The following is a 26897-nucleotide window of genomic DNA, read 5'->3' as shown; positions in this document are numbered from 1 at the left end:
CATCACGCTTAACATGACCGTCAGACCAACTACTCAGTAGCGCGGAGACTTAGTTCGTCAGTTCAAGGCTAGAGAAGTACTAAACGTTATTACCATTCAAAGTTCCATCAAGGTGTGCCTTGCTTTCTCTCATGCCCTCGAACAGACAGATTCATCGACACTGGAACTGTCATTACTCAGAAGGAGGGGTACATTCAGTGTGTTCAAAGTGGTTGGTAAGTGGTTCAACAGTGGCTAGCATGAAATCGGAATCCGTCCCTGGATCTTGTGGGTACTAATGGGCTCATCTCCCATCTGCCGACCTCAGATAGGTCCGTTGTTCTTAGCTTCCGAAGTTGTCTGAAAGATGACTCATGCGATGTACCCAACAAGCGACTAGTTAGGTCGATACCTAAACAATTTAGGATCGTCATCACCAGCAAGGACTGTTATCATCCTATTCCATTTGAACGAATCTCGGCAGAGCAAAGTCATGCCGAGTATTCACTTCGCAAATTTTCCAATCCTAATATTTTGACCCCACCGCCGGGGCTTTACCATGTTCCTATGCCGTAACGGCCCCATCATCGACCTGTCTTATACTCTGTACTACGGTTCGCGAAGCATTTAGAATACCCCACAAATGGCCCTAAGGCTGGGTTCTGCCCAGCGTGAGGACAATTCCAGTTGGTTCAGGCCCCGAAATGGAGAGTCTTGTAGAAAATCACGGCAACCGACCAGAAAAGGCCGTTCAAGGAGACAGCTTTCTCCTATCGAAGACGGATGGATCAGCATCGCCTGGTGTTCCCTGGATGGTTGTACACCGCTTCTACCCTGCCGCACCAATCAGCAGCTGTCAGTCATCCCAGGGCCGTTCGACTTGACATGGAGGGATTCACGCATCGGGATCGATTGGCCATTGTCCGTGCGATGAGACAGTCACGTCCCCCCATTTACTATTGTCTATGGGTATTTAAAACCACGGCGATTTGCCGCCAGGTTTTATTACACTGACACACACCTAACGTTGAATCGGTCGAGATCACCTGGGCGGAGATTACGTTGATTTGACGGACCCATGGAAATCTGGCTGACCGCACTCTCAATGCTTGGGATTCATTGTTAGGTTATCCGGCGATGAACCCTGGTTCACACCAAATAGCCCACCATGAAAGGCGCCAGTAGAAAATTCGCAGCGTTTCCTCAGGGATCGGGCCAAGGATGGTAAAGGAGGTTACCGGCCTCCCTAACCTACCAAACAATGTCCGTCACGTACGTTCTGGGACGCGCGTGGCAATCCGAAAATATTGACTTTCTGGTACTACCCTCAAAGAGGTGAGCAGCCCCGTAATCATAGTAACATACATACAAAGTACATTCGGTTAGCCTTCGATCATTAATAATGTCGCAGATCCATGCGCCAGTAAGACCTAAAACACAAGACATTTATCTAATCGCCGAAGGAAGGATCCTTCCATTTGGGGGCATGGTTTCTGTAGGAGCCAAAAAAAGGAAAAGGATGAGCAACTGAAAAAGACGAAAACAGATGTAAGGAAATGAAATAATCATAATAATAATAGTGTTGAAACTATGACTTGCACCGCAGCCGCTATTAGCCCCGGAAATCTTACTCGCCCATGAGTAGTCCGGAGTTGATGAAGCAGACAAAGTAGGTAGATGATCTGTGAGCCCAACTTCGTCTTTTAGGGTATGCTCTGGCCCAGGTACGTGCGGTGGCTAGGGCGTGATCCGCCGTCACATCTTTCGTCCTAATCAACTCGGTGTCCCCACCCGATGCAGAAACACTTGCAGAGGCCACGCTCTCGACCAGCACACCCAACAGGGGATGCTCCTTGCGCCGCTGTCCAGCAGGGAGGACATCATTAAATCATCAGTTATGTTGATGCTGATCTGCGATCGGGATAACTCCTGCTATGTTCGAAGGGACGTCAATAATCCATATTCCAGCTCATGAAGAGGAGAGAGCAAGAGAGGTAGAGAGAGCCGGACAAAGAATCCATGTTCTTTGAGATGCTGCAAACCCAATTCCCGGGTGGAATAACTGTACCTACCCAGGGGCTACTACTGGTCCCAACGCAACAAGTCGTGCAGTAGCATTTTAAGTCAGAGATCTAAGCTCCAATCACGGGGCCGGAGGTCACGATTCATTCTTGATCCGTCCGAAAAGCAAATGATCGACCAGAGAGTTGGTTGTCATCAGAGGAAGACAGCTCACCAGCTTCGGGAGGGGTGGGATTTGATTAATAACAATCGTAACGGGTGATGAATGGGCTCTTTGTCTTTCTTTTCTTTTTTTTTAATTTTACCAGCTTCGTATTTCATCACGCACGCCTGGCAGAATTAAACGCGCTCGGTCTTGGTACGTACAAAGGTAGTGGTTTACATTTTGTTTTTTTCTCCCCCGGAGATCTTCATGTTTTCGGGGCTTGAGAAAAGGGAAATAGAGCCAAATGTTGTAGAATTACTAGAAGATTACGGTCGGGAAACGAGAGAGAACAAGAGATGATGCAATCTACACAGCGGAACAAAGAGTAAGAGACACAGGACTCCGTAACTACTGAGATCGATTTTGCCATGACCACGGGTAGTCCCAGGGGACTACGTTCTCGCCCATGCACTTAATAAATGGAATGACAGGGTAGTTAGAGACGACCGGGAAGCTACTGAGTCCCAGGAAAGTTGTCGGGAAGGGGGCAGATAGACTAGTATCGCGCCCATCCTCCCAGCAGCTTTCACGCTCCGCTTCCCAAACGAGTCGAGTTTAGCAACTAAACAACTTAACAGGCTCCCCGCTTGCTTTCCCAGCCGCTCACGCCTCGTCTTTCTTCCCCTCTCGCTTCCCACTCTTCTTGTCGCCTTCTTCTCCCCCTCCCTCCCCTCCCCCTTCTTCCTCCCTCTCCCTCTTGGAACTCCAAAGCTCCCTGTACAACAAATTATCTTTCCTTCTCCATTGTTATTTCTCTCCCCCTCCCATCTCCTTAGTGTTCGTTCGCTCGTTATTCTCCTTGCTGGTCCACGCTGCTCTCGATCCCGAGAAAGCGTAGGGGCAAGCAATACCGACAACCAGCGCCCTGTGATTCAACCACCATCATTGATCTCCGCACCGTCAGGAACGCATTGCTAGGCGGGAGGACGGCTCTTAACTCCCCCCATCAAAAGGTCTTTACTTTGGTGCACACAAATATCGTGGGCAGCAAAAAGTCTTTTTTTTTCTCTTTCTTTCTTGTTCCTGAGAATTTAAACTCTCGAGGCGTTCATTGCGTGTAAGTCGCTGTTCTTTTCCGAGATCTTCTCCGCCAAATCACCCCTCAGCCCCTCTTAACTCCCCTTACTCCGTACATTGCCCGTTATCTGGAGCAGCAGCACACCGCCAACCAACTCATCCTTCCCGACTCCTTGGTTCCTGTGCTCTATCCTCGGCCCTTTGCTTTGCTTGCAATCGCCCCAAAGGATGACGATCGTCTCATCTCTTCCTTTTTAAGCCTCGCTCCGTCCACCCTATTCTGATATAAGCTGACTGCTGACTCGTTATGGCTCGCTGATGATATCAGTCCAGTGTGCTCTCCGTCCCGAACAATCTGCCCACCATGGCATTCAAGAACGGACTTAGTGAACGCCTCGACGAGCTGCGATTCCCTTCCCCAAGGTCGCCTCCCTCGGAGTCCCCTTTCCCTGGCTATAATTCGCTCTCCCCGGGCCACTCCAATTTCGTCTCGGCTTTCTCGCGACCCTCGGGCGATGTTCGAGGGAATCTTCAGCGCCGCTTTACAACAGATTCCAGCAAGCTCGCTTCCTGGAGTCATCTGAACCATCTCGGGAGCAGCTCTCAGCTCCCGGCTCCAGATCACCTGGATCTGCTTTCATCGGTAAGCTTAGCCACGTCACGAAAGTCCCCGATGCACATACCCAACTGGCTTGAAATGCGGCCTGTACTATACATGATGTCTTGACTTCGTTAGCACTGGGCTCTTCAGTAGTCTTCTGCTACCTGGGTACCATTTGCTTTGGCGCTCCACACTTATCTTTGTTGCTTTGTATGTCTCTGGAGTATCCACTGGAAGAAGGGCTGCATCATGACCCACTTCCGTTTGTGGATACTCAGGCATGCGTCCACTTGCTTATTGATGACCTGCTATTGTATTGAAACCGCCTCTAACACCATCACAGTTTGAGAAGAAGCGCCAGCACATTGAATACATGCGGGAACAAAGGAGGAGGTTTGAGGAAGATATGAAGCTTTTAGACATGCAACATGAGAAAGAAAAGCAAGATTTGGAGCGGATTGCCGAGAACCTGGCCAAGGTTGGCATGTCTGGCCCTGTCAGCGAACCTACGACACCCCCAGAGTACCGTGAGAATAGCTATCCCGCTTTCACACGCCCTACTCGGTTCTCAACTTCAAGTGTTACTTCCTCTCCTGGCTTCTTCAATGTCTTTGCACCTGCTCAAGTCACTACTCCGCCGAGCCAGGTGAATCACAACTCTGCTCAAACACCAACCAATCGTTTCTCCGTTCACTCTGTTCCTGGCTCTCGAAGGAACTCAGAGAAGGAGGACTTCACTCAAGAACCTACTTCACCTTTCCGTCCAGGCCCATCGTAAGTAACAGGTTATCTTATTGTTCTCCCTGCACTCTCCTTTGATCTCCTATTCATCGACCTCTTTGTCCTGGTCCGGCGTGCTGCAACACTCGCTCCTGTTGAAAGTGCATAAATAGGGCCGCAGCCCCTCTCTCCCTCCAAGATTCCTCATCTCCCGTTCCCTTCACATCTCAAACTACCCTCACTTCTTCAAACCGAACACTACTTGAATTGAAAAGTTACCCCCTCCCAACCCTTGCTACTATTCCCCACTTCATCATCTGCTCAGTCAACCCTCACTAACAACATCTTCAGTATTCATCGCTACTCAATGCCTTCTACTGGCATAGGATCACAGATTCGTCCGACCTTATCGGGCTTCAACAGTTCGTCTGGGTTGGAGTCGTTTAATGCTTCCAAATATCTGTTTCATAACGAAGACGACCGGGCGACTTTGAAGGACGAGGACAGGATCCCGACACCCGACTTCAAAAGTATCCTTAAATTGACTGATACGGACGACAAGTTCCCGACTCTGTCTCGCAGAGACGACTCAGGCCTGGTAAGTTCAGACAATACAGGCGAAAATCACATTTTGCTGACGATGAGACCAAGCTGTCTGCGAATTCGGACGCCCTGGACCTTGCCAATTCACGTACTCCCAACCCCGAGACTTGGAACACTCACAGTCGGCACCGCACTACTCATCAGAGCATGCCACAAAACGCCCTGAACATGTTCCGTCAGCTTGGTAATCAAACTGACGAGAATCATGCGCATTCTTCAAAATCTGCTCGTCATGCTGCTAGACATTCGCTGGAGGCGAACCTGCTCTACAGCGCCGAGGAACATTCTGAAAACCTGACAGCTACTGCTTCCAGCAGACCTGCATCCCTGCAGTCCTCATACTCGACCAACGATCTTCCTACAGTCAAAGGCGAGCCTTTCAATCCCGCTGTCACTCCTCCTAAGACGCATGCCGAACAGATTCAACACAATGCCAACCTGGGTCGGATTCCAGCTGTGAACCCTGTGAACTCCCGCCAACAAAGGGACTCGCCTGAACGCGATGAAGCGAAATTGCAGGGAACCCGGGCCCAGCAGACTACTCTGCAAGCTAGTGCCACACCTTTCGGCCCACCAATCACTACCGGTCCTGCCAATAGCAACAGCACGGTCGCACCAACTACCTTGACCCCATTCCAGGCACCCTTCTATGGGTATGGTATCCAAGCCTACATGGGCGCTCCAGTGCAGGTCAGCGGTCAGCTGCAAAACTACAATGCCGCAGCTCCCTTTGCTGGGTACGCTCCCTATGGCACTTATCGCATGCCTGAAGGCTCGGCCAAAAGCGTTACCTCCCGACGAAGCGGTGATAACGATAGCGCTCAGCTCTCTCGCTTCACAAATTTCCCGCTTGAGCATTATAAAGGCGAGTTGTATGGCCTTTGTAAGGACCAACACGGTTGCAGGTACCTGCAGAGAAAATTGGAAGAGCGTAACCCGGAGCATGTACAAATGATCTTCGAGGAAACGCGCCTTCATGTGGTTGAACTCATGACAGGTTTGTTGAGCATTCTCGACCCCATGTCGTAAGAGCTTTCACTAACACCATATATAGATCCGTTCGGCAATTACCTGTGCCAGAAATTGCTCGAATATTCCAACGATGAACAGCGGACTGACCTGATCAACAACGCTGCTCATCAGCTCGTTAAGATTGCTCTTAATCAGCACGGTACCAGGGCGCTCCAAAAGATGATCGAGTTTATTTCTACCGCCGAACAAACCCAAACGGTCATCCATTCGCTAGAGGACCATGTTGTTGAATTGGTTCAGGATCTCAACGGAAACCATGTGATCCAAAAGTGTCTCAACCGTCTCTCTGCTGAGGACGCTCAATTCATTTACGATGCTGTTGGCGCCAACTGCGTGGTCGTCGGCACTCATCGCCATGGATGTTGTGTTCTGCAACGATGCATTGACCATGCGTCTGGTGATCAGAAAGCGCGCCTCATTGCTCAAATCACTGCGAATGCATTTGCTCTTGTTCAAGATCCTTTCGGAAACTACGTTGTGCAATATATTTTGGATCTTGCTGAGCCTCATTTCACTGAGCCCTTATGTCAGAATTTCCGAGGCAACATACCCGCTCTATCCAAGCAGAAGTTTAGCTCGAATGTCATCGAGAAGTGCCTTCGTACTGCGGACTTCCAAATCCGGCGTCAGATGATCGATGAAATGCTGGCAGGAGCCGAACTTGAGAAGATGCTCCGCGACTCATTTGCGAACTATGTGGTGCAAACAGCCATGGACTTTGCCGATGCTGAAACTCGAGCGCGGATTGTCGATTGCATCCGTCCTATATTGCCTTCTATCCGTCAAACCCCCCATGGCCGTCGTATTGCTGGTAAGATGATGGCATCCGAAGGCTCAGGAAGGGGAAGTGCCGCAACTAGCGGACAAGTGACGCCTAACGAAATGAACTCCGCCCAGCTTCCGGGTCCTCTTCAGGGACCACAGAAGTCCTTCATGTATCAACACAGCCCTTTCCCAGTCGGTTCCCAGTTTGGAAATCAGAACTTTGTTCCCACCGCTGGCTCTGCGACAGGTTCCAACGCTCCGTCTGGCGGACCTAGCGAGGCTATATTTGCTTCAGCTGTGCCGCAAGCCAACGGCAATCTTGGTGCTCAAAGTCAGCTGTATGCGTACTTCTGATTCATTACGCAGCGCTTTGGTTCACCCGTCCTTCTTCATTGAATTGTACTCATAGTGCGACGACGCTACGATCTTCATGACTCACGGCCCCGATGAAAATTTGTCATCAAATTGAAAAGACCAGAATTCCCGATACGAAGACGAGATCATATTACTATGCAACCTTTTTGCATATCTGGATCATATCTGATGAGAAGATGTAAACGATGATAAAGCCATTTACTGCACTTCATTTGATGTCCTGTATTCTTTCAATGCCCTGGAGCTTCGTTTAGCACCCATTTAACGACCATACCTTTTGAATGTCTTTACTTCTTATTCTACATGTCTTCTTTTTTACTTGCGCACAAGTCCATCTCCATCGATCATGCTACCGGTCTGATAAGGAGCAAAGACTGCTGTTTCATATTTGTCCTCGCTTCCCAATTGTGCTTCTAGCCCCCTCCCTTTTTGTGTCTTTTTTGTTTCTATCTACCAAATCCTGCTATCTTGACACTTGCATCATGAGAAGGCTCTACCTGTCTGCATGGCTCGCTTGGTGCGGCTGTTCTTGATTTTCTGGATGAAGCAATGGATGGTAAACTTGGAACAGACTGCGAATCATGCCTATGTCTACCCCTGTGCTATCAATTATGGGCCCCGCTTGCGCAAACTTGCACTTCGTTGGTTGCACGTTGGGATGATTAGCTTTGCGGTGTCTGATGCTTTACATTCTTTCCCGCCTGTTCCATCAGCAGTACCGGTAGATTAGATGTACCCATATTTTAGGCAATCAAGATGTTATTTAGTGAGTCATTGCTCTTTCCGTATGTCTTAAGATATTGCAAGATCGATACTTCTTCGCATTCGCAGTTCGAGATGTGTTCGCAAGAACTGCCAGAGTATGTATGAAGCACGTGACCGCGTATGACCGTTACCCGCGTTTCTCTTCATTGATCGCTGCGAAAGCCGAAACCTCAAAAGTTGCGTTTACCATTATCCTTTTCTACGCCTCTCCGACTTTTTCGGAATATTCACGGAAGCTATAGATCTTCAAGTGTCTTACCATTCACATCTATGCTTCCATCAGACATCAGCCGATCGCTCAGTAAGCAATGGCCTTGTCGAGAGCTCCAGACCAGACAGCTTGCCAGTCTTCTCGGCGTATGTTTTCTCCCCCAGATCCTCCGAATTCCTTTCAATAACCCCGAATAAATAATTAACATATAAACGCGACCGACTAGCCTAGAATTTCCAGCCCATCCACATTAGTTGTACACGGAATATCCGCAACTTGCAAAACGACTATCGTCCGCAATGTCCTCGCTGCCCTCGAAGTCCCACATGCTATTGTCCGGAGTCCGGAATGCATCACCGGCCGTCATCTCCTAACGAAGATCCTCTGGGCAACGCTTGAAGCGCTTGGGAAACGCGACGAATGGGAGAAATACGGCAAGGGAAGGTGCGAGCATGTTAGCTCCCTGGCTGTGCTGCTGGGCGAATGTCTTGCCTCATTATCGGACGGCAGCAGTAATGACAAGGGCAAGTTCGTGCTGGTTTTGGATGGGATAGATAAGCAGCGTGAAGCACCGCATACTCTGTTGTCTGCGCTGGCGAGGCTGGGAGAAGTGGTATGTTTTTGCCCCGTTCGTTTTCTTGGTGAGAGCCCTTGCTAATGGGTTGATTGTTTACTGCGCAGATTCCATCCCTATGTGTCGTCCTTATCCTCAGCTCCAGTCCGCGGCCGCTGTTTCTTCAAGCTGCGGGCGTTCCGCATATTAGCTTCCCTCCGTATACGCGCAAAGAGGCCGTCACGATTATCTTGAACGCTGGACCGCCTGCTGTGAGTGGTCTGGATGACGAGACAGCTTCGAGATTATACCCGCATTTTGTGTCCGCTATATATGACTCTCTGGTTGGGCCTACGGCGAGTTCTATTCCTACGTTCAGATCGATATGCGAGAAGATATGGCCTCAGTTCGTTGCTCCCATCACCAACGGCGATATCCCGCCTGGGGGAAGCAATGAATGGGACTTCTCGCGACTTCTGGTCAAAAACCGTGCTTTATTCCGCCATCAAGGCGAAGGCGCTCTTGTACATCACATTGTCACCGAAGAATCAGCTCCCGCAAATGGCTCCCTATCGAAGCCGTCAATGTCGGCCGTCTCGGCCCCTTCACCCCTTCCTTCTTTACCTTACTTCCCGACCTTGATCTTGACCTCCGCATACCTTGCATCACATACACCCCAACGGCTCGATACCATCTTCTTCTCGAAATTCTCTTCCTCTTCCTTATCTGCTCGGAATAAACGCGCACATCATCGGCGACGGTTGAAGGTGCTTTCCCGAGCCCAGGCGGAGGATAGTCGGGAGGCGAGCCGAGGCCCGTCAACCCCTAGCAAGAAAGGCAAAAGAGAGAAGACTCGCATCACGAAATCCACTCTGGAGTCTGCCTTTGCTACTTCCTCTGCCACTACTTCGGCTGTGGGCAGCAACGCCGGTATCACCGGTCCGTCAACGATCCTAACAGCCCGTCCTTTCCCGCTCGAGCGACTGATCGCTATCTACCACGCCATTGACCCCAATCCCCCAGCAAACCCCATCCGATTGGCGGCGGTTTCCGATGCGATATACGCCGAGCTTGCTACATTACGTCGGTTACGACTCGTGGTGCCAGCGGCAGGTCGCGAGAGCGGCGGTCGCATGGGGCTCGGGTCCGGAGGGTTAAGTAGCGGTAACACGACCTCGGATGCTGGTGAGAAATGGTGCGTCAATGTCTCGGGCGACTGGATCGGAGAGTTGGCCAAGACAGTAGGCGTCGAGGTTGGCGAATGGTTGGCGGGAGGGTTGGATTAACCCCCTCAATGGATGGGATATAATCGTGACGCATGCAATCTGGAATCAATCTGGTTTTTTTCATGCTCATTCATCCATTCTTAACACTCATGTATTTCTAGTTATATTCCCAATGAGCGTTGCATCGAATAGAGCATTTTTATTTTTTTCTCCTTTTCTCTTCTTATCACATGAATCATGTTCATTTCGTCTTTGGCGTGTTCGACCAGATCCATTCATCCACCGTAGCTTGCGCGCAGACTAATAAGCTAGGTGTTTGAGGTCCATGCAGGGATCCGTCCCCGGGTTCGAAACAGACTGAGGAAATGGGGTTCGCGTATTGATAACCTGATAATGGTGACGGGACCTGTGCGCCGGTTCGGAGAGAGAAGAGTTGGATCTTTCGCTCGTCGGATGCTAGCATGAAGGGTTAATTAACTCTTGTCATTACCGACTCTGCAAAGTAGAATAGCTAGAGAGTGTCAAGTAGGAGAGGGGATACACACCACTAGCGAGGAGGCCAAGTTCCAAGCTGATGTCGAAATCCGGTATTCCTTCTGGCGAATAGTCCGCAAATGTAAGATATGGTTTAGTTGACGTGTGATGTTTTTTGTTGGGTTGTGGATTGCGTTGGAGGCCGTTGGCCGGGTATCTGATGTCGTACATTTGGAGCTGTTATAGTTTGAACGAATATTTCTGTCAGATACGATCCTCGTCGGGCTATATGCCGGTGTGTGAGTGGGAAGGGCATAACACGTACCGAGTTTATACCCGCCACGACGATCCGGTAGGGATCTACTCTTCGCATCTTAGTGACTGCGTGGGGGTGTTGAAGTCGGGTTGCGCTGCCTCCGCTGCGCAAGTCGTGGAGGAATATAGCCGAGTCTTTGAGACCAGCGGCTATTACGTCGGATGAGAGCCATTCGACACTTGAGACGATAGCATGGGAAGAGTCTACCCGGCGATGTAGGATTGGTTTCCCTGTTAGTATATCGTTCGGGAAGGACTTCTTCGATAATGCCCAGTAGCTGCCGAATCCCTCGAGTGTGTATAGTCCGTCTGAGGTTCCGACGGCGAAAAGCGGCATCTCGCCGGTTGGGCAGGCGGATGAACACCATAGGGATGATGATGTGCGGAGACGGATGGGATGGTAAACTGCATAGTAGTAGGGTCGGGGGTTAGCAAGCTTGATCGTTGTGGTAAGTGTGTAACGACTGAGAGTGCGGGCTTGCTATGTAGGTACGTACACGACGTGGGCCACCGGTAATCTCCACCTTCGTCAGGATCGGGCAGCATTCGCGGTGCCAGGAAGGAGTCGCCGTTCGGACCACTATCCATCGTCGCCCTGATCCTGTCAGCTAGCTAGCAATCACAGGATGGGGAGGATGGTGTCTTTGATTCGTACAATAGGTAGCCAGTGTGGCTTAGTGAGACTGAGGATAGCTGTGGGGAAGCTAGTTAGTGTGGATGTTTTTGAAGGGGACTGAAGCTGGTAGATATACTCTGTAGGGTTCTTTGAAGAGAACACGCTCCATCGTGCGGTTATATGTCCATTTATCTTGGTCGCAATCCGGGAAGCATACCCTTGGTCGGCGGTTAGCTTGCCGGATACACGACCGCGCAGGACGGAAGGTTGAGCTTACGAAACAGACGATTCACCACCACGATGGCCACCTTCAGGATTGTTAGATTGCATCAATGGAATGGTCTAGATGTAGGGGAAAGCTTACTGGCTATCAAGATGCCTGAGCGCTTGTTGCGCAGCACATGCTTGATGGTATACTCATCAGGCCAGGGCTCGAATTGGTGAAGTTGGTTTCGACGAAGCTGGCTTGCGCAAATCAAGCTTCTCTGTTCTTGTCGGATGCTGGAAGATACAACTTCAGACCCGATCTCCCTCTGCACTCCCAGTAGAGGGTTTGACAGAAAAGCCGCCCTTTTGATTTTCTCTTTCGTGGCCCTTTTCGTCAGATGGATCTTCCTTTGGTGCTTCTATTTAAAGAGTCAGTATGATCGAAGAGAACTGGAAGGCATGACCACCTACCTCTTGATCTACGCGCTTCCGTTTAACAGAGTCTTGGGTATATTGCGATCCTGGGGTAGCCTTGTGATTGGCCTGGATCTTGAAGTACTTTTTCTTTTCGGGGTCTATTGAGCGGTCAATCATCGTTGCCCCGGATGAAGACAGAACCACGTCATTTACCATAGTAGAACCCTGGAATTTCCCTATTCATTTTTTCTGATGTAGAAGGGATCAGAAAAGAGCAAGAGGGCGCGTATCTTTAGATGCTGAGGGGCACGTCTCAGGGTTGACGCATTCTAGTTTCGAAGTCGTCGGCGTCGGTGCAGATCACTTGACCGTGATCCTGCTCATCATGCGCAACGCACTAGAAACAGCACAGCTCTCACCTTCCTCACCCACAACAGTCACAAGTCGACCTATTCACAGCTAGCGAGCAGTCTGGTTAACTAAGGATCAGGGACCGCGTTGATCAGTAAGACTCTGCAAACGTAAAGTTCTCCATCGCGAGAGCCATCAAATGAAACCGACATGACGTCGGGTGTTTGATTATGTAATCTACTGGTCCTCATTGGTCCATCCTGTCTCTCCTCTTTGTATACATTCATCCTCATACAGTTCTACTCTTCACTATTCTACATTGCTTTCGACCGAGATTAGATATATTACTTGAACTTTGAATCACTGGATTTATTGTCACCATGCATATTGGGCTTCTTATTGTCAAATCAACAATGATACCCCCAGCATCGCTTACTCCTCTTACTATACTATATACTACACTACAACTACTTGACAACCGAAATGGAACAGGCAGTTCTAGTACTAGTAGCACTACTATCAGGTTTGCAAGCTGATGTCACTGTTATTTCTCTTTGAACTGAAGCGCTCGAGTAGTTGAATGCGTATTTCAAATCGCTTGTCGCCAGATACAATAACGCCGGTCGTATATTGGTAGTTCCTTCCTGTACTACTACCAATGATGACTTGCCTTTCCCAAAGGAATCAATTATAGCATTGCTCTTGTCGGCGTCCCTTCCGTTGTATGCCTACCGAGTCATTCGATTCTAGTACTGGCATTTTCTTTCCACTTTCAATTAAAGGATGTTATATCTTACACGTTTATAGGTTAACATCTTCCGCGTCTATCCTTTAGACCCTTGTCGCTCATGTGTGATTGCTGAGCTCCTCGTTATAGCATCCAAGTGTCCCCTTTATGACTGCGATCTCCTTGCCTTACCCCAAGGACATGGATACCGAGCATGAGTATGTTGAGAAGATATCGAGAGAGGCGAAGACACCTTCCGACATCCATGATGGTGAGGGTGAAGAAGAAGAGGATATCGATACTCTCATCGGGGAGTTGGAGTCCGTGGATGGCGGTGCGGAACTAAACACACAGGAGAGCCATCAAGCCGGTCGACTTCGCCCCGTCTCAGATAACCTACTGCAAACAGATTTTCTGACAGGCCTCGATGAAAGTGAGGCGATACTCCGTCGCAAGAAATTTGGCTCCAATGAGATGAAGGAGGAGAAAGAAAACCTCGTAGTGAAATTCGTGTCGTTCTTTGTTGGACCCGTGCAGTTTGTTATGGAGGTAAGTGCACCCCGACATGGGAATCCTCATTATTGTTTTTCTTTTCGCTAATATTGACGTTTTTAGGCGGCAGCCGTGTTAGCTGCTTACCTCCGAGACTGGGTAGACCTAGGGGTTATCTGTGGCCTCCTTTTGCTCAATGCATCTGTGGGGTTTGTCCAGGATTTCCAGGCTGGGTCTATCGTTAAGGAGCTGAAGAAATCACTGGCGCTTAGGGCTGTTGTGTTGCGGGATGGCAAGATGGCAGATGTTGATGCAGCTGAACTGGTCCCTGGAGACATAGTGAAAGTCGACGAGGTAACAATCCTGCCACGTCTCCTACTGCCTACAGTCTCTGATCATTCCCACAGGGCACCATAGTTCCTGCGGATGGCCGAGTGATGACCAATTCGCCTATTCAAGTCGATCAATCTTCTGTGACGGGCGAGTCACTGGCAGTTGACAAGCACAAAGGAGATGTATGTTACGCATCATCTACCGTCAAGCGCGGCTACGCCCGAATCCTCATTACAGCAACTGGCAATTGGACATCTGTAGGACGTGCTGCCGCGCTGGTCAATGCTGCGTCAACAGGCACCGGCCACTTCACCGAAGTCCTCCATGGTATCAGTATTGTCCTCCTTGTCCTTGTCGTCATAACCTTGATTGTTGTCTGGGTATCGTCATTTTACCGTTCAAACAATACAACAACCATTCTCGAATTCACCCTGGCCATCACTATGATAGGTGTTCCGGTAGGCTTACCAGCTGTTGTCACAACCACGATGGCCGTTGGTGCAGCGTATCTGGCAAAGAAAAGAGCGATTGTGCAGAAGCTATCTGCTATTGAATCCCTCGCTGGAGTCGAGATTCTCTGTTCTGACAAAACCGGCACATTGACTAAGAATAAATTATCATTGACAGAGCCTTACACAGTGGCTGGAGTCAATCCTGAGGACCTTATGCTAACAGCGTGCTTAGCTGCTTCCAGAAAGAAGAAGGGTATGGATGCCATCGACAGAGCATTCTTCAAGGCCTTGAACGAGTACCCAGACGCCAAAACGATGCTTCCGCAATTCAAGGTGCTCGAGTTCTCCCCATTTGACCCAGTCTCCAAGAAGGTCACGGCAGTAGTCCAGTCTCCTCAAGGTCAACGAATCACGTGTGTCAAGGGATCCCCTTTATTTGTACTGAAAACAGTCCAGCAGGATCATCAGATACAGGAGGATATTGAACAGGCATACAAGAACAAAGTGGCGGAGTTTGCAACACGTGGGTTCCGCTCGCTTGGGGTGGCTCGGAAGTGCGGTGATGGCGAGTGGGAGATCCTGGGCATAATGCCATGTTCAGATCCTCCACGGCATGATACTGCAAAGACTATCAAGGAAGCTCAGACTCTGGGGCTGTCTATAAAAATGCTGACTGGAGATGCTGTTGGTATTGCTCGCGAAACTTCACGACAGCTTGGATTGGGCACAAATGTCTACAATGCAGAGCGCCTTGGGCTCGGTGGGGGAGGAACAATGTCCGGTTCTGAAGTTTACGACTTCGTCGAAGCTGCCGATGGATTCGCAGAAGTCTTCCCTGAGCACAAGTACAACGTGGTGGACATTTTACAACAGCGCGGATATTTGGTTGCTATGACTGGTGACGGCGTCAACGACGCTCCATCACTCAAAAAAGCCGATACTGGAATTGCAGTGGAAGGTTCCTCAGATGCTGCGCGCTCAGCGGCTGACATTGTGTTTCTTGCCCCTGGCTTGTCTGCGATCATCGATGCTTTGAAGACTTCGCGCCAGATCTTCCACCGTATGTACGCTTACGTGGTATATAGGATTGCACTGTCGCTACACTTGGAGATATTTCTAGGATTCTGGATAGCCACCAGAAACGAAAGCCTTAACCTTCAGCTTGTGGTATTCATCGCCATCTTTGCCGATATTGCGACTCTGGCCATCGCCTATGACACTGCTCCATTTTCCAAGTCTCCTGTGAAATGGAACCTCCCAAAACTTTGGGGGATGTCTATCCTTCTCGGTATTGTACTCGCCGTAGGCACATGGATCACACTTACTACAATTCTGACTGCTGGGGAGAATGGTGGCATAATGCAAGACTATGGGAAGCGAGATGAGGTCTTGTTCCTCGAAATTTCGCTGACAGAGAACTGGCTCATCTTCATAACGCGATCAGATGGGGCTTTCTGGGCTTCAAAACGGCCATCCTGGAAGCTAGTAGGAGCTATTGCAGCTGTGGATCTCGTGGCGACCTGCTTCTGCTTATTTGGCTGGTTTGCTGGTGGACCAACCTCGTGGCCTACAATTCTCCGCATCTACGTTTTCTCCTTTGGGGTATTCTGCATAATGGGTGGCCTGTATTATCTGCTGCAGGGGTCCAAGAGCTTCGACAATATTATGCATGGCAAGAGTCCTGTGAGAACCGCTAAGCAACGTTCTATCGAAGATTTTAGTAAGAATTGCTCCTCACTTATGTGACCAGATACAAGGACTGACTCAATACAATACACAGTGGTTATGATGCAACGTGTATCTTCGCAGCATGTGACAAGCTCGCTGAAAAGTATGGAGAGTGGGCAAGTCACCCGTGGCGTCTAGCGCTGTTTGAAATGGGTCTGTTCGGTCTGTTCAACTCCTTTTCGTTCTTTGGGCTCATTTCGTGGTCCGAGGTCATGTATATCCTCCAGGCCGTTCAAATTGTGGATCGCTGCGCTTATTAGAGGTCTAGTTCTTACTAACATCTCTATTATTGCTCGGAGTTACCTATACGTTTCCTTGGATCTCCTGTCTGCCAAACTTTTTCCTATCATGATTGTAAGCAGAGCTAGAAGACCGTGAACAATGGATATCGGTGATTAAGTGTAGGCTCTCAGGCGTTCCATAGGTTTCCTTTGACTAGGAGAGTATAGTTGTCTGTTCCGCTGCATTCTGCTTGTAAAGACTACCAATCCATTGTATGACATGTCATCTTCACAACCGGCCATCAATCTTGATTAAATGTTATATGTAAGTTTCTTGCATACTCTCTATAACCCGCATCACATCTACATTGGTATGCCCATTTTGTCAAAGTGTCAGACCCACACCCACACCTGGGCAAGAAAGCTCGGACCAAACTTAAAATCCCTGGAGATCAGACGGCCTGTTTCAGATATTTTACTACTATATGTTGCTCTGGATCGATTGTCAAGTAGATGATTGTTGTGTTTTCAGCAATGACGATAGTGTATTAGGGATTACTTCGCCGAAAATGAGCTATGCGATCAATAAATACAGAACAAGGTGCGAAGAACAGATCAAAAGGTACAGTATACAGAAATAGTAAATGCCCGTGGCCGCTGTCCCTTGATCTTGGTCGTTGTTTCCTTTATGGGTCCGTTGTCCTTCTGCACTTCGTTTCTTGTTTCATAACTAATCCAATATTTGTGTTCCTAAATTACACGGGGCGATGATGATAAGTGTAGGTCATAATGTAGTTGACTGTGATGTGGGTAAGGCGCACACCGCTGAAAGAAAAGGGATATACATTGCAGCAATAACAACATGCAAGCTGGATCACGTATGAGTTAAAGAAAAGGAAAGTAAAGAAGGGGGCGACGTTAGGTGGGAGGAATTAAGGAGGAAGGAAACATTTGGAGCGAGTGAAGGGCTCATAGAAGAAAAATATGTGCACTGATCAGAAAATAAAATAAGAGGTTATGGATGCAAATCAAGACTTGGAAGTCAAATGGTCTACGGCCTATGGAAAGCGGTTAGCACGGGGGATTCCCCTATTGACGGTTTGAAAACATACCTTGTCAAGGTTGTAGTCGAATTTCTCCAAAGCTGAGAGGGATTCCTCTCTGGGAAATCCCATGCCTGTCAGCCGCTGGAGGATTTGGTCGTCTTCGGTGCCTGTCTGGAGAGCCCAGCCGGGTTCCTTGCTGGCTTCTGCATTGCCCGTTCCGTTTGCCCCGCCAGCAGCAGCACTGGCGTTGTCAAGAGGAGCAAAAAGTGCTTCCCAGTCGTGAGTCTGAGGTTTCGCGCTGGGCTCGGCAGGCGATGCAGCAGAGCCGGGAGGCGAGGAAGATACGTTCTTATCAAAGTTGAAAAATTCCGAGGATGCGACATCCGCACCTGGATGGGGAGACGTCTTTTGTGCTGACGGGTTGTCGAACGAGAAATCGAAGTCCACGTTGGCTCTGGCGTTATCGGGCGCTTCAAAGTCATCGTCTTCATCTTCGGCCTCCTTTGCTGGCGCGAGGTTGAGGCCGGCGAAAGCAGCCTCAAAGTCAGGCGCGCCAGCCTTGGCCCCTTCGGGAGCAGCTTCGGGTTCCCTTGTACCGTCACGTTGGGCTTCACCACCCACGATCGGTGCCCCTGTGCTTGACTCTACTGAGTGTGGAGCATCGGGGGCAGTGGTTGGGTCTTCACGGTTCGGCAAGAGTCCGTTGTACTCGCGTGGCAAGTCTCCCGGCTCCTGTTTTTCAACGGAGTCCTCATACTTTGGGGGGCTTGGCTGCGATTCCGCCGCAGGGGGCTGGCTTGCAGTGGCCGCATTGCCAGGAGTGGGGAACGCTGCCAGTTGGGATGGCTCGATAGAATCGGGGTGGGGTGCTGCGGCGATTTGAGTCTGCGGAGGGAAGGCGGGGGTGAAGTTATCCTCGAAGCCCATGGGTGCTTCGCTGTCGGAGCTCTCATCACCATCGTCAAGTTCGCGAATGGGAGGAAATTCTGACTCAGGAGCGGCCGGGGCTCCGTTCGTTTTGCTTACTCCAGGCCCACTCTTCATGGCAGCAAAGGCTTCTTCAAAGTCATTCTCTTTCTGTGACTTGGAGCGCTGATGTGCTGGCCCGCCGAACAGTTCATCAAAGCTGAGATCCTTGCGCTCTGCAGGCTTGTCCTCTCCAGAAGGCGATACGGCGCCAACTGCAGGTTGTTCACTCGCGGCGATGGATGGAATCTCAGGGAATCGCTCCTTTGATTCCACGGTTTCATCAAACGGAGAGGTGGCGGGCTGTGGAGACGAAGGGCCTGCCACTTCACTAGTTGCTGCCTGCGAGGCAGTTCCTAGACTGGCCGTGTCTTGACCACCAAATCTGCTGCCTGGCGGCGAAACCTTCGTTGAAGAGGTCGCCGAATGGGTCTCTCCAAGAGGCAACACACCCGGTGTCAATTGCCTAGACTGAGCCGGGGCCGGAGGCTCTAACCCAGGACCAGGAGTGAATGGAGGCGGAGACACTGACGGAGTGGGCACCCCAGACGTTGGCTGAGATTCAGCTCGGAAAGACACTGGAGGCGGTGGTGTAGCGGTCGTCGGTGGTGACGTGAAGGCGGAACCAAACAGGCTATCAAAGGCACGCTGCTGATCGCCAGAGATCTGCGGGGATAGTGCATTGCCCTCGCTCGATCCAGTAGCCGTACGCTTGAAGAACGGGTTGGTGTTTTGACTCGTCGTCGACTCGGCTGGGCTCATAACAGGGGCAGCATCACTTGGACCGACAGCACTCTCCTCCGATGCTTCAGGTTGCTCCTTGGACAGAGAATCGATCTCGAGCTGGATCTTGTCGCGCTCTCCCTCCACAGTTGCCAACTGCTTCTTGTTGATCGCGACCAGACCTTTCTGTTGCCGGGCCTCTGAGCGAGCCTTGTCGAGGGCAGGCTTGAGCTGAGCAACCGCAGCGTTGGCTTGACGAATCTTCTCCTTCAGGCTTACGTTCTCCTGCTGATCAGCACTGAGTGCAGCTGATACCTGGTTGTACTGGTTTTGTAAATCTTGACGGCTTCCCTCAATCAACGCATATTCCTGCTGCAACTTGCCAGTCTCTGCCCGCGAGGTCTTGAGTCGTTCCTCCAAAGCCTTGAAGTTTTTCACTTCTTGCTCGTACATAGCGCGAGCCTGAGCGAGACGAGCCTCAAAGTCTCTCTTCTGCTGCGAGGTCTGCGACAGATCCTGCTCGGCAGAGGTTCGCTTCGTTTGAACGTTCTGCATCTCAGTAGCCAACGAACCGATCTGATTGGACAGGTTGGCAAGCTCGGTAGTTTCCTGGGTCAGTTTGTTTGACTCTTCGGGGTCGTTGTCTCCCAAAAGATCATCCGCCGGGGGCGGGGGTGATCGAACGGGTGGCGGAGCACCAGCTGAAGCGCCAGTCATCTGTGGCTGCAGGCTCTGTCCAAAGGTTGAAGTTGGCACAAACGGCTTGAAGGTAGTTGAGGGAGCTTGGGGAGATGCTCTCGAGCCGGGGGAACCAGGAGTCTGGAAGGCGGCATTTGAACCCCCGGTTGACTGGGGGATTTGGGAAGGAGCTACCGGCGGTGCCGGTGCCGGTGCCGGCGCAGAAAGCGCATCTAGGCCAAACAAATCGTCAGCCGCCGAGTGTGGTGCTGGAACCGGGGCTGGCGCTGGAACCGGGGCTGGCGCCTGGGCAGGAATAGGAGCTGCTGGGCCGAAATGCGAAGATCCAGGACGGCGCATGCTCGGAGGGATCAAGGCGGGAGGCAATGTCTGAGGCAGCGCCTCCTTTCCGCTACGCGTTAAGCGAACCAGATACATGGCGACGGCAAACTCGTCCTTGGTCAACTGTCCGTCCGCATCGATATCTGCGAGATCCCAAATCTGAGCTAGCGTCTCCTCAGGCAACTGTGCACCCATGAAGAAGGCGACGGCCTGGTCACCACTAATTGAACCTGCCTTGGCCGTATCAACCGTAGCAAAGATGTTGTCAAACATGGCCTTCTCTTGCGGCGAAATCAGCCAGTCACCACCGGTGGCTTGAGCGGAGAGGGGGGAGCCGAAAGGTTGCCTATTGATCGGACTCTGCGTACGCTGAGGTCCAGTGAATTGCTTTGGAATCGCAGGCACCGGAGGAACCTCGGGACCTTGACGGGAACCGACCGACGAGCGGATCGAGCCTCGGCGAGCGGCAGCATCATAGAGAGCGGGTGGAAGTGTCTGGGGGATTCCCCTCATCGCACCGGACTTGTAGGACGTAAGGAGGTGCATGGCAATGACAAATTCCGTAGCATCCAGAGCACCCTGTTGTCTTCTATCCGCCAGATTCCAGATACGACCAAGGATCTCGTTCGGTAACCGCGCACGCTCGAAAATTTGTTTGGCTGTCTCGCCTGTCATGATGATCTGATTAGCAATGGGGTCCATGCCTGGTCGGCCTCGGGGCGCTAGCTGGAGGGGCATATGTATGTACCTGGCAGTACCCCACTTTTGGACACATCCGATTTCTCAAACAGCGACAAGAACTTATTCACATCGTCGGGATTCAGCGGAGGGACCCTGATCGGCGCGTTTGCGCCCGGAGTAGGGCTGGTAGTGCCCGCTTCACGCGGGTTCGGGGTGGCATCGACAACGATCCCTTCGAATTTGGGCAGAGGCCCGGCTGCAACGGTGAACCATGTCAGCAAAAGTTGCATTCTCATCATCTATTGTTCTATCGGGGCCCAGAACGGGCACCTAGCATTCACTCACGTTGAAAGGCCAGTTCCTCTGTGGGTGCGCGACCCGCCTGAGCGTGTCCGATCAGCCGCATGACGACACCAAACCCAGACGGGGTCAATAGACCCCGATTTTCCTTGTCTGCGATCTGCCATATCTATATCACGTCGCCATGATCCAGTTAGCCGTCCGATTCCGATTGCGATTGCGCGGGGGAAAGCTTTCCCCGAGAGTGGTAGGCAACGACATACCAAGCCGAGGGTTTCCGGGGCCAGCTGGGTCTTCTCGAAGAAAGGAACCGCGACCTCGCCGGTGATGACGCCGAGGTTTGTGGTATCGGCGGCCTGGAAGAGTTGGTAGAAGACCCGTTTCTCCTCCGGGGTCAAGTTGAGATTGAGGTTCCGAGCTGTTTGGGGGGGAGAAGAGAACATCCGTCAGTTCCGTTGTTCGGTCGTCGTCATATTCGACGGGGTTGGGCCGTTGTCCCCTGAGAGCTCGGGCGGGCGACCATTGTGCAGGCAGGACACGAGGACTCACCGTTATCAGCCATAATTATAGCTCAGGAGGAGCTAGCCTCCCTTCCGTAGAAACACTGTGCGCCAAAAAATTGACCGACAAATTCCGAACGGGGGAGCGTTGAAGCAGAGCAGGAGAGACGGCTGTCAACCTTCGAGGTGGAAGACAGCACGGGGCATGGATGGCCAAGGCGGCAGCAGCAGCTCTTCTGAGGGGAACTGAGAAAAGGCAGGATTGCCAAAAGCCACAAAGCAGAGGGAGAATGGGAAGGTCCGGCAGCTGAAGAATGAGAGCGGATCAGAGGGGGTAGGGGAACCGAAAGATAAAAAAAAAAAAAAAAAGAGGATAGTAATCCCGAAGTCAATCAAATTAGGGGAGAAGGGGGAGGAGTAAGTAGGAGGAGGGAGGAACTGGCGACCAGAGCAACTAGAGCGAGCCGAGCAGCGCAGAGGGGCCGCCAGCCAGGACAGCTCCTACATTAATTTACTACGGAGTACTGCTATGCAACCCCCCCGGGCGGTCAGCCAGTCACTCCCTCCCTCCCTCTCCAACACCGACGTCAGTCCAGTTCATTTTCCATCTCTCTCCACCCTTCAGGGTCCAAGGATTACTTACTACTCCCTAGAGGCTCACCCGGTCGGCACGAATCCGACTGATGGATGCACCTCGGCGGAAGCAACTCCTCCATTCCTGGATGTGGCGCAACTTAAAGTAGGGTCTCAGAGTTACTTTCGCCGAAGCTATCTACCCTCCTATTATTCTACCCATTTCAGTCCCCTTCATTATGCAAATAAGCCATGGGGGAGTACTAGTAACAGCCTGTTCATCCCCGCTCATCGTCAATTCCTGTTTGTTTTACCACTACAGGGATAATCATCAAATCGCTCGAAACTTGCAAAATGTAGATTACAATTCTCTTAGGCGCCCAAAAAAATTTTGCATATGAGTTTCGAACGAGCGGGTAAATTTCATCGCTGCTTCAGGGATATTAGAAAAATATACTCAGACAAAAAGAAAACATAGTCTGTACTACGGAGCCAAGCTTCTCCTTCCTATTTGCATGCAGCCAGAGTCCCGCTGCTCATTTGGGTATACAACCTTGGCCAACGCCTGTCCCCAACGGAACAATTCCCATTGCTTCAGGGCGAGCCACGGCTTCCACCCGGACGGCCCGGCCGGACCCCCCGCGCGACTCCGGTCCAAAATTCGGTCAGATCTAGTACTCGGCCTCAACCTCCTCCTCCAGGGAGTCGCTGGCAACCTCCTCGTAGTCGCGCTCAAGGGCAGCCAGGTCCTCACGGGCCTCGGAGAATTCACCCTCCTCCATACCCTCACCAACGTACCAGTGGACGAAAGCACGCTTGGAGTACATGAGGTCGAACTTGTGGTCGAGAGCGGACCAGGCCTCGGAGATGGCGGTGGTGTTGGACAGCATGCAGCTACATTTGACCTTCCGTTAGCTTTCTTATGTCTTGAAAACGTCGCATATCAGATGGAGAAGAACTTACACAGCGCGCTTGAGGTTGGCAAGGTCGCCGTTGGGGACCTGCTGGGGAGGCTGGTAGCAGATACCGATCTTGAAACCAGTAGGGCACCAGTCGACGAACTGGATGGTGCGCTTAGTCTTCAGGGTGGCCACGGCAGCGTGGGTCTCCTTGGGGACGACATCACCACGGTACAGCAGGCAAGTGGCCATGTACTTGCCGTTGCGGGGATCACACTTGACCATCTGGTTATTGGGCTCAAAGCAGCTCATGGTGATCTCGCTGACGGAGTTGGACTCGTGGGAGGCCTTGTCCGCGGAGATGACGGGGGCGTAGGCCACCAGAGGGAAGTGAATACGGGGGTAGGGGACCAGGTTGGTCTGGAACTCGTTGAGATCGACGTTGAGGGAACCGTCGAAACGGAGGGAAGCGGTGATGGAAGAGACAACCTGGGCGATCAGGCGGTTGAGGTTCTCGTAGCTAGGGCGCTCGATGCCGAGGTTGCGGCGGCAGATGTCGTAGATGGCCTCGTTGTCAACCATGAAGCTGCAGTCGGAGTGCTCAAGGGTGGTGTGGGTGGTGAGGATAGAGTTGTAGGGCTCAACAACGGAGGTGGCGTTCTGAGGAGCAGGGTAAACGCAGAATTCCAGCTTGGACTTCTTGCCGTAGTCAACGGACAGACGCTCCATCAGGAGAGCACCGAAACCGGAACCAGTACCACCACCGAAGGAGTGGAAGACCAGGAAACCCTGGAGACCAGCGCAGTTGTCGGCAACACGGCGGACCTTGTCGAGGACCTGGTCGATCATCTCCTTGCCGACGGTGTAGTGACCACGGGCATAGTTGTTCGAGGCATCCTCCTTGCCAGTGATCATGTTCTCGGGGTGGAAAAGACTGCGGTAGGTACCGGTGCGGACCTCATCCACAACATTGGGTTCCAGATCGCAGTAAATGGTACGAGGGACATACTTGCCCTGACCTATAGCCCAATTTCATGTTAGGGTGTGCTGCGGGCAAACGGAGGAGCGGGATACACGGGGGGAAAGGCTATGGGAACGTACCAGTCTCGGAAAAGAAGGTGCTGAATCCGTGGTCGGGGTCATCCTTCTTGCGCTCCTCGGTCAAGTAACCGTCGGCCTGGCATCAACAAACAAAGATCAGTGGGATTGCTCATCGGTGTGGAGTGGCAACTCTCGACAGAGGCGTGCCTAGGCGTTTGTTTTCACATACCTGGATACCGTGCTCAAGGCAGTAGAGCTAAACAACACCGTTAGTCCACTGTTTATCCCAAGAATATATGGCATATGCCGATGTTGTTTGATTTTCTGATGACTGTTTCAGGAAAGGAGGGGTCGATTCCCCCGTGTCTAAACATACCTCCCAGCAGGAGTTGGCAATCTGGCAACCAGCCTGACCAACTGTGAGGGGAAAACACAAACATTAGTGACCACGCGAAAAATCAAGCGGCGGCGAGGGAGGGACTGGGCACACACCGTTCAAAGAAATAACTTCTCTCATTTTGGCGAGTCGAATTGATAAGTTTCAGATATGGATTGATGGAGGGACACGGAGTGGGCGTGGAATGTGGACAGAGGGAAAAATTAAAATACCCAAGGGCGATCTGTACGGGGGTTTCAGGGGTAAAGTTAGTAACCTAACGAGCCACCACAACACAGGGCACGAAAGGGGGTAATTGGAGATGGTGAATTGATGAAGGGGAAGGGAAAGAGAGATTCGAGGGAAAGGGAACAGGTGGGAAATTAGTAAAAACGGGGGGGAGGGAGGGAGAGGCCACGAACCCTGGGGAACTGTTTGGTTAGTGACAATGGAGGAGCAGGACGAGAATCGGTCGACTCGATTTGTTTGTGGTCTTTCATGCGCTGTCAACCCAACGATGCCGCCGTGGTTGATCCGTCCGTTGGGTCGCGTTGGGCTATGAGCCATCTGATTGGCTGCTGCCCACCTGGCGGTCAACAGCTGAGTCAGCACCCTGTTCCGGTTAAGATCTGGTCACGTGTAAAGCAGTGACGGCATGACGAAAGATCGCCGAACATCAGCCGGATCATCGCAGTCCATGGATTGCTACCACCATTACCATTGCAATTGCCATGTTTTCTGCTCTCAATTGATCACTCGTCATTGCCCTGCACCGTCTGGCTCTATAACTTATCCTCTCATACAAAACTCGGATATCCCTGAAAACAAACACCAAGAATATACCATCTTCCATCCTCCACTCCAGCTCCGATCTAGATCTCCAGCAAGCTTCATTCGAGTACCTATCCCAATCCCACACCTCTCATACGATATCCAATCCTCTAACACAACATCGCAGACCCATTCCAGATTTTATCCCACTCTACCTCCAACAATGACCATATAAATCAGTCCTACACACCACGAAACACCCCCCTCATCGACCATATCCAACCAACAATGCCTCTCACCCTCCCCTCCCTCCCCCGCCATGTCCCCTCCTTCCTCCCTTACATCCTCCTCGCGCTCCTCCTCCTTACAACTCTCGCAGCCGCCAATGTCGAAAAGACCATCTTCCTCGCCCCTCCCCCTACCACAATCCCAACCCCACATCCCCCAATCGACGACCTAGGTCTTGCGCGCCTCTCCCCCTCCCACCCCATCCTCCGCACACACCTCAACGCATCCTTCCCAACCCAATCCTCACCAGGGACCGAATCCTGGTTCTTTCTCCAAAACCTCACTCCTGGCCGACGCTATGAAGTACGCATCTGTTGGCTAGCAACTGTACGTGTTCCATGCCGTCTACCCTCATTCTTATATACTGACTATACAATCAACAAAAAAGCAACCAACATCCTTCACCCTAACAACATACACCCTCCCGCACGCCCTCTCAGATACCTTCCTCCTCTCATCGATAACAAACTACTCCTCCTCGCGCCTCGCCAGCACTCCAGACTCCGAGTTTGACCTCAATCTCGACGACTCAACCACCACCAACTTCAATCCCGAAACTCCCCTCGACAGCAACGAACCCATTACAGACTCGGTCCTGTTTCTACGTATCCGCGCCGCGGCAGACTATTACACCACGGATAAGGAGCTGATGACGCATGTGCCGCCCGTGGCGGTGGATGTGATTCTGGATCCGTTCCTGGGGAATGTGTTTCCAAGGTCGTTGGTGCCGACGGCGTGTTACGGGGTGATCGTGGCTGGGGTGGCGTTTTTGGTGGGGAAATGGGTGGTTGGGGAGTTGGGGAGAGTGGTGGATGATATGGCTGAGGAGAGGGAGAAGGAAGAGGGAGATGAGGATGTGGATGGGGCGATAGTAGATGGGATGAGAGAGGGGAAGAAGGTGCGGTGATTTATGATTGTGTTCTCAACAGGTACATACATGCATGCATGGTTACTGTGGATGATATTTGCATATTGGGTATACTACTATCATGATGGTTACTTTTACTTGTACTATTACTCTTTGAATATTACTATTGTACTCAATTTTATTAATGAGTTATAATGACACAATTTCTTCATCAAGACACATCCACGCATACATACATACAACATGGCTTCATTACACAGGCGCTGCGTCTATCTTACCGTCTTTGTATGAAAGCACATCCAAAAACGAGAGTAAACAGAACAAAAAGAGCCCCAGAATCAATCCGTCACAATCGTCGCTCCACGTCCCAGGCAACAAAACAATAGGGGGAATATCTAATGCGAACCATCCATCCCAAGTAACAAAAGCACAAATTTG

At 51.2% G+C, this 26897-nt stretch overlaps 8 protein-coding genes across 8 annotated transcripts; 5 read left to right on the top strand and 3 right to left on the bottom strand.

Annotated features, from left to right (window-relative positions):
• Positions 1-3587: 3587 nt before the first annotated feature.
• An01g05710 (uncharacterized protein) lies at positions 3588-4602 on the top strand (the record flags this gene model as incomplete). Its single annotated transcript, XM_059748293.1, has 2 exons — positions 3588-3866; positions 4168-4602. The coding sequence occupies 2 exons, from the start codon at positions 3588-3590 to the stop codon at positions 4600-4602; spliced, it is 714 nt and encodes a 237-aa protein (XP_059603173.1).
• Positions 4603-4911: 309 nt separating this feature from the next.
• An01g05700 (uncharacterized protein) lies at positions 4912-7298 on the top strand (the record flags this gene model as incomplete). The annotated part of the gene is made up of 3 exons (XM_059748284.1): positions 4912-5074; positions 5107-6144; positions 6202-7298. The coding sequence occupies 3 exons, from the start codon at positions 4912-4914 to the stop codon at positions 7296-7298; spliced, it is 2298 nt and encodes a 765-aa protein (XP_059603172.1).
• A 1056-nt stretch (positions 7299-8354) lies between these two features.
• An01g05690 (uncharacterized protein) lies at positions 8355-10134 on the top strand (the record flags this gene model as incomplete). The annotated part of the gene is made up of 3 exons (XM_001388955.3): positions 8355-8441; positions 8522-8908; positions 8977-10134. The coding sequence occupies 3 exons, from the start codon at positions 8355-8357 to the stop codon at positions 10132-10134; spliced, it is 1632 nt and encodes a 543-aa protein (XP_001388992.1).
• Positions 10135-10547: 413 nt separating this feature from the next.
• On the bottom strand, positions 10548-12347 carry An01g05680 (uncharacterized protein; the record flags this gene model as incomplete). Its single annotated transcript, XM_059748271.1, has 8 exons — positions 10548-10585; positions 10620-10785; positions 10874-11268; positions 11361-11458; positions 11757-11787; positions 11844-12105; positions 12158-12261; positions 12317-12347. The coding sequence occupies 8 exons, from the start codon at positions 12345-12347 to the stop codon at positions 10548-10550; spliced, it is 1125 nt and encodes a 374-aa protein (XP_059603171.1).
• A 1002-nt stretch (positions 12348-13349) lies between these two features.
• On the top strand, positions 13350-16446 carry An01g05670 (uncharacterized protein; the record flags this gene model as incomplete). Its single annotated transcript, XM_059748264.1, has 4 exons — positions 13350-13730; positions 13797-14027; positions 14081-16178; positions 16268-16446. 4 exons carry the CDS (start codon positions 13350-13352, stop codon positions 16444-16446), a joined length of 2889 nt encoding a protein of 962 aa, XP_059603170.1.
• Positions 16447-17435: 989 nt separating this feature from the next.
• On the bottom strand, positions 17436-21705 carry An01g05660 (uncharacterized protein; the record flags this gene model as incomplete). Its single annotated transcript, XM_059748261.1, has 6 exons — positions 17436-17465; positions 17520-20888; positions 20921-21099; positions 21189-21312; positions 21407-21561; positions 21693-21705. 6 exons carry the CDS (start codon positions 21703-21705, stop codon positions 17436-17438), a joined length of 3870 nt encoding a protein of 1289 aa, XP_059603169.1.
• Positions 21706-22887: 1182 nt separating this feature from the next.
• On the bottom strand, positions 22888-24673 carry An01g05650 (uncharacterized protein; the record flags this gene model as incomplete). The annotated part of the gene is made up of 6 exons (XM_001388951.3): positions 22888-23110; positions 23180-24134; positions 24217-24292; positions 24386-24412; positions 24533-24573; positions 24649-24673. The coding sequence occupies 6 exons, from the start codon at positions 24671-24673 to the stop codon at positions 22888-22890; spliced, it is 1347 nt and encodes a 448-aa protein (XP_001388988.1).
• Positions 24674-25591: 918 nt separating this feature from the next.
• On the top strand, positions 25592-26498 carry An01g05640 (uncharacterized protein; the record flags this gene model as incomplete). Its single annotated transcript, XM_001388950.3, has 2 exons — positions 25592-25918; positions 25980-26498. The coding sequence occupies 2 exons, from the start codon at positions 25592-25594 to the stop codon at positions 26496-26498; spliced, it is 846 nt and encodes a 281-aa protein (XP_001388987.1).
• Between the last annotated feature and the right edge of the window lie 399 nt (positions 26499-26897).

This window comes from Aspergillus niger, assembly GCF_000002855.4.
Source record: "Aspergillus niger supercontig An01".
Classification (NCBI taxonomy): Eukaryota; Fungi; Ascomycota; class Eurotiomycetes; order Eurotiales; family Aspergillaceae; genus Aspergillus; species Aspergillus niger.
Note: the sequence above shows the minus strand (reverse complement) of the source record. Positions and strands in the feature narration are given on the sequence as shown.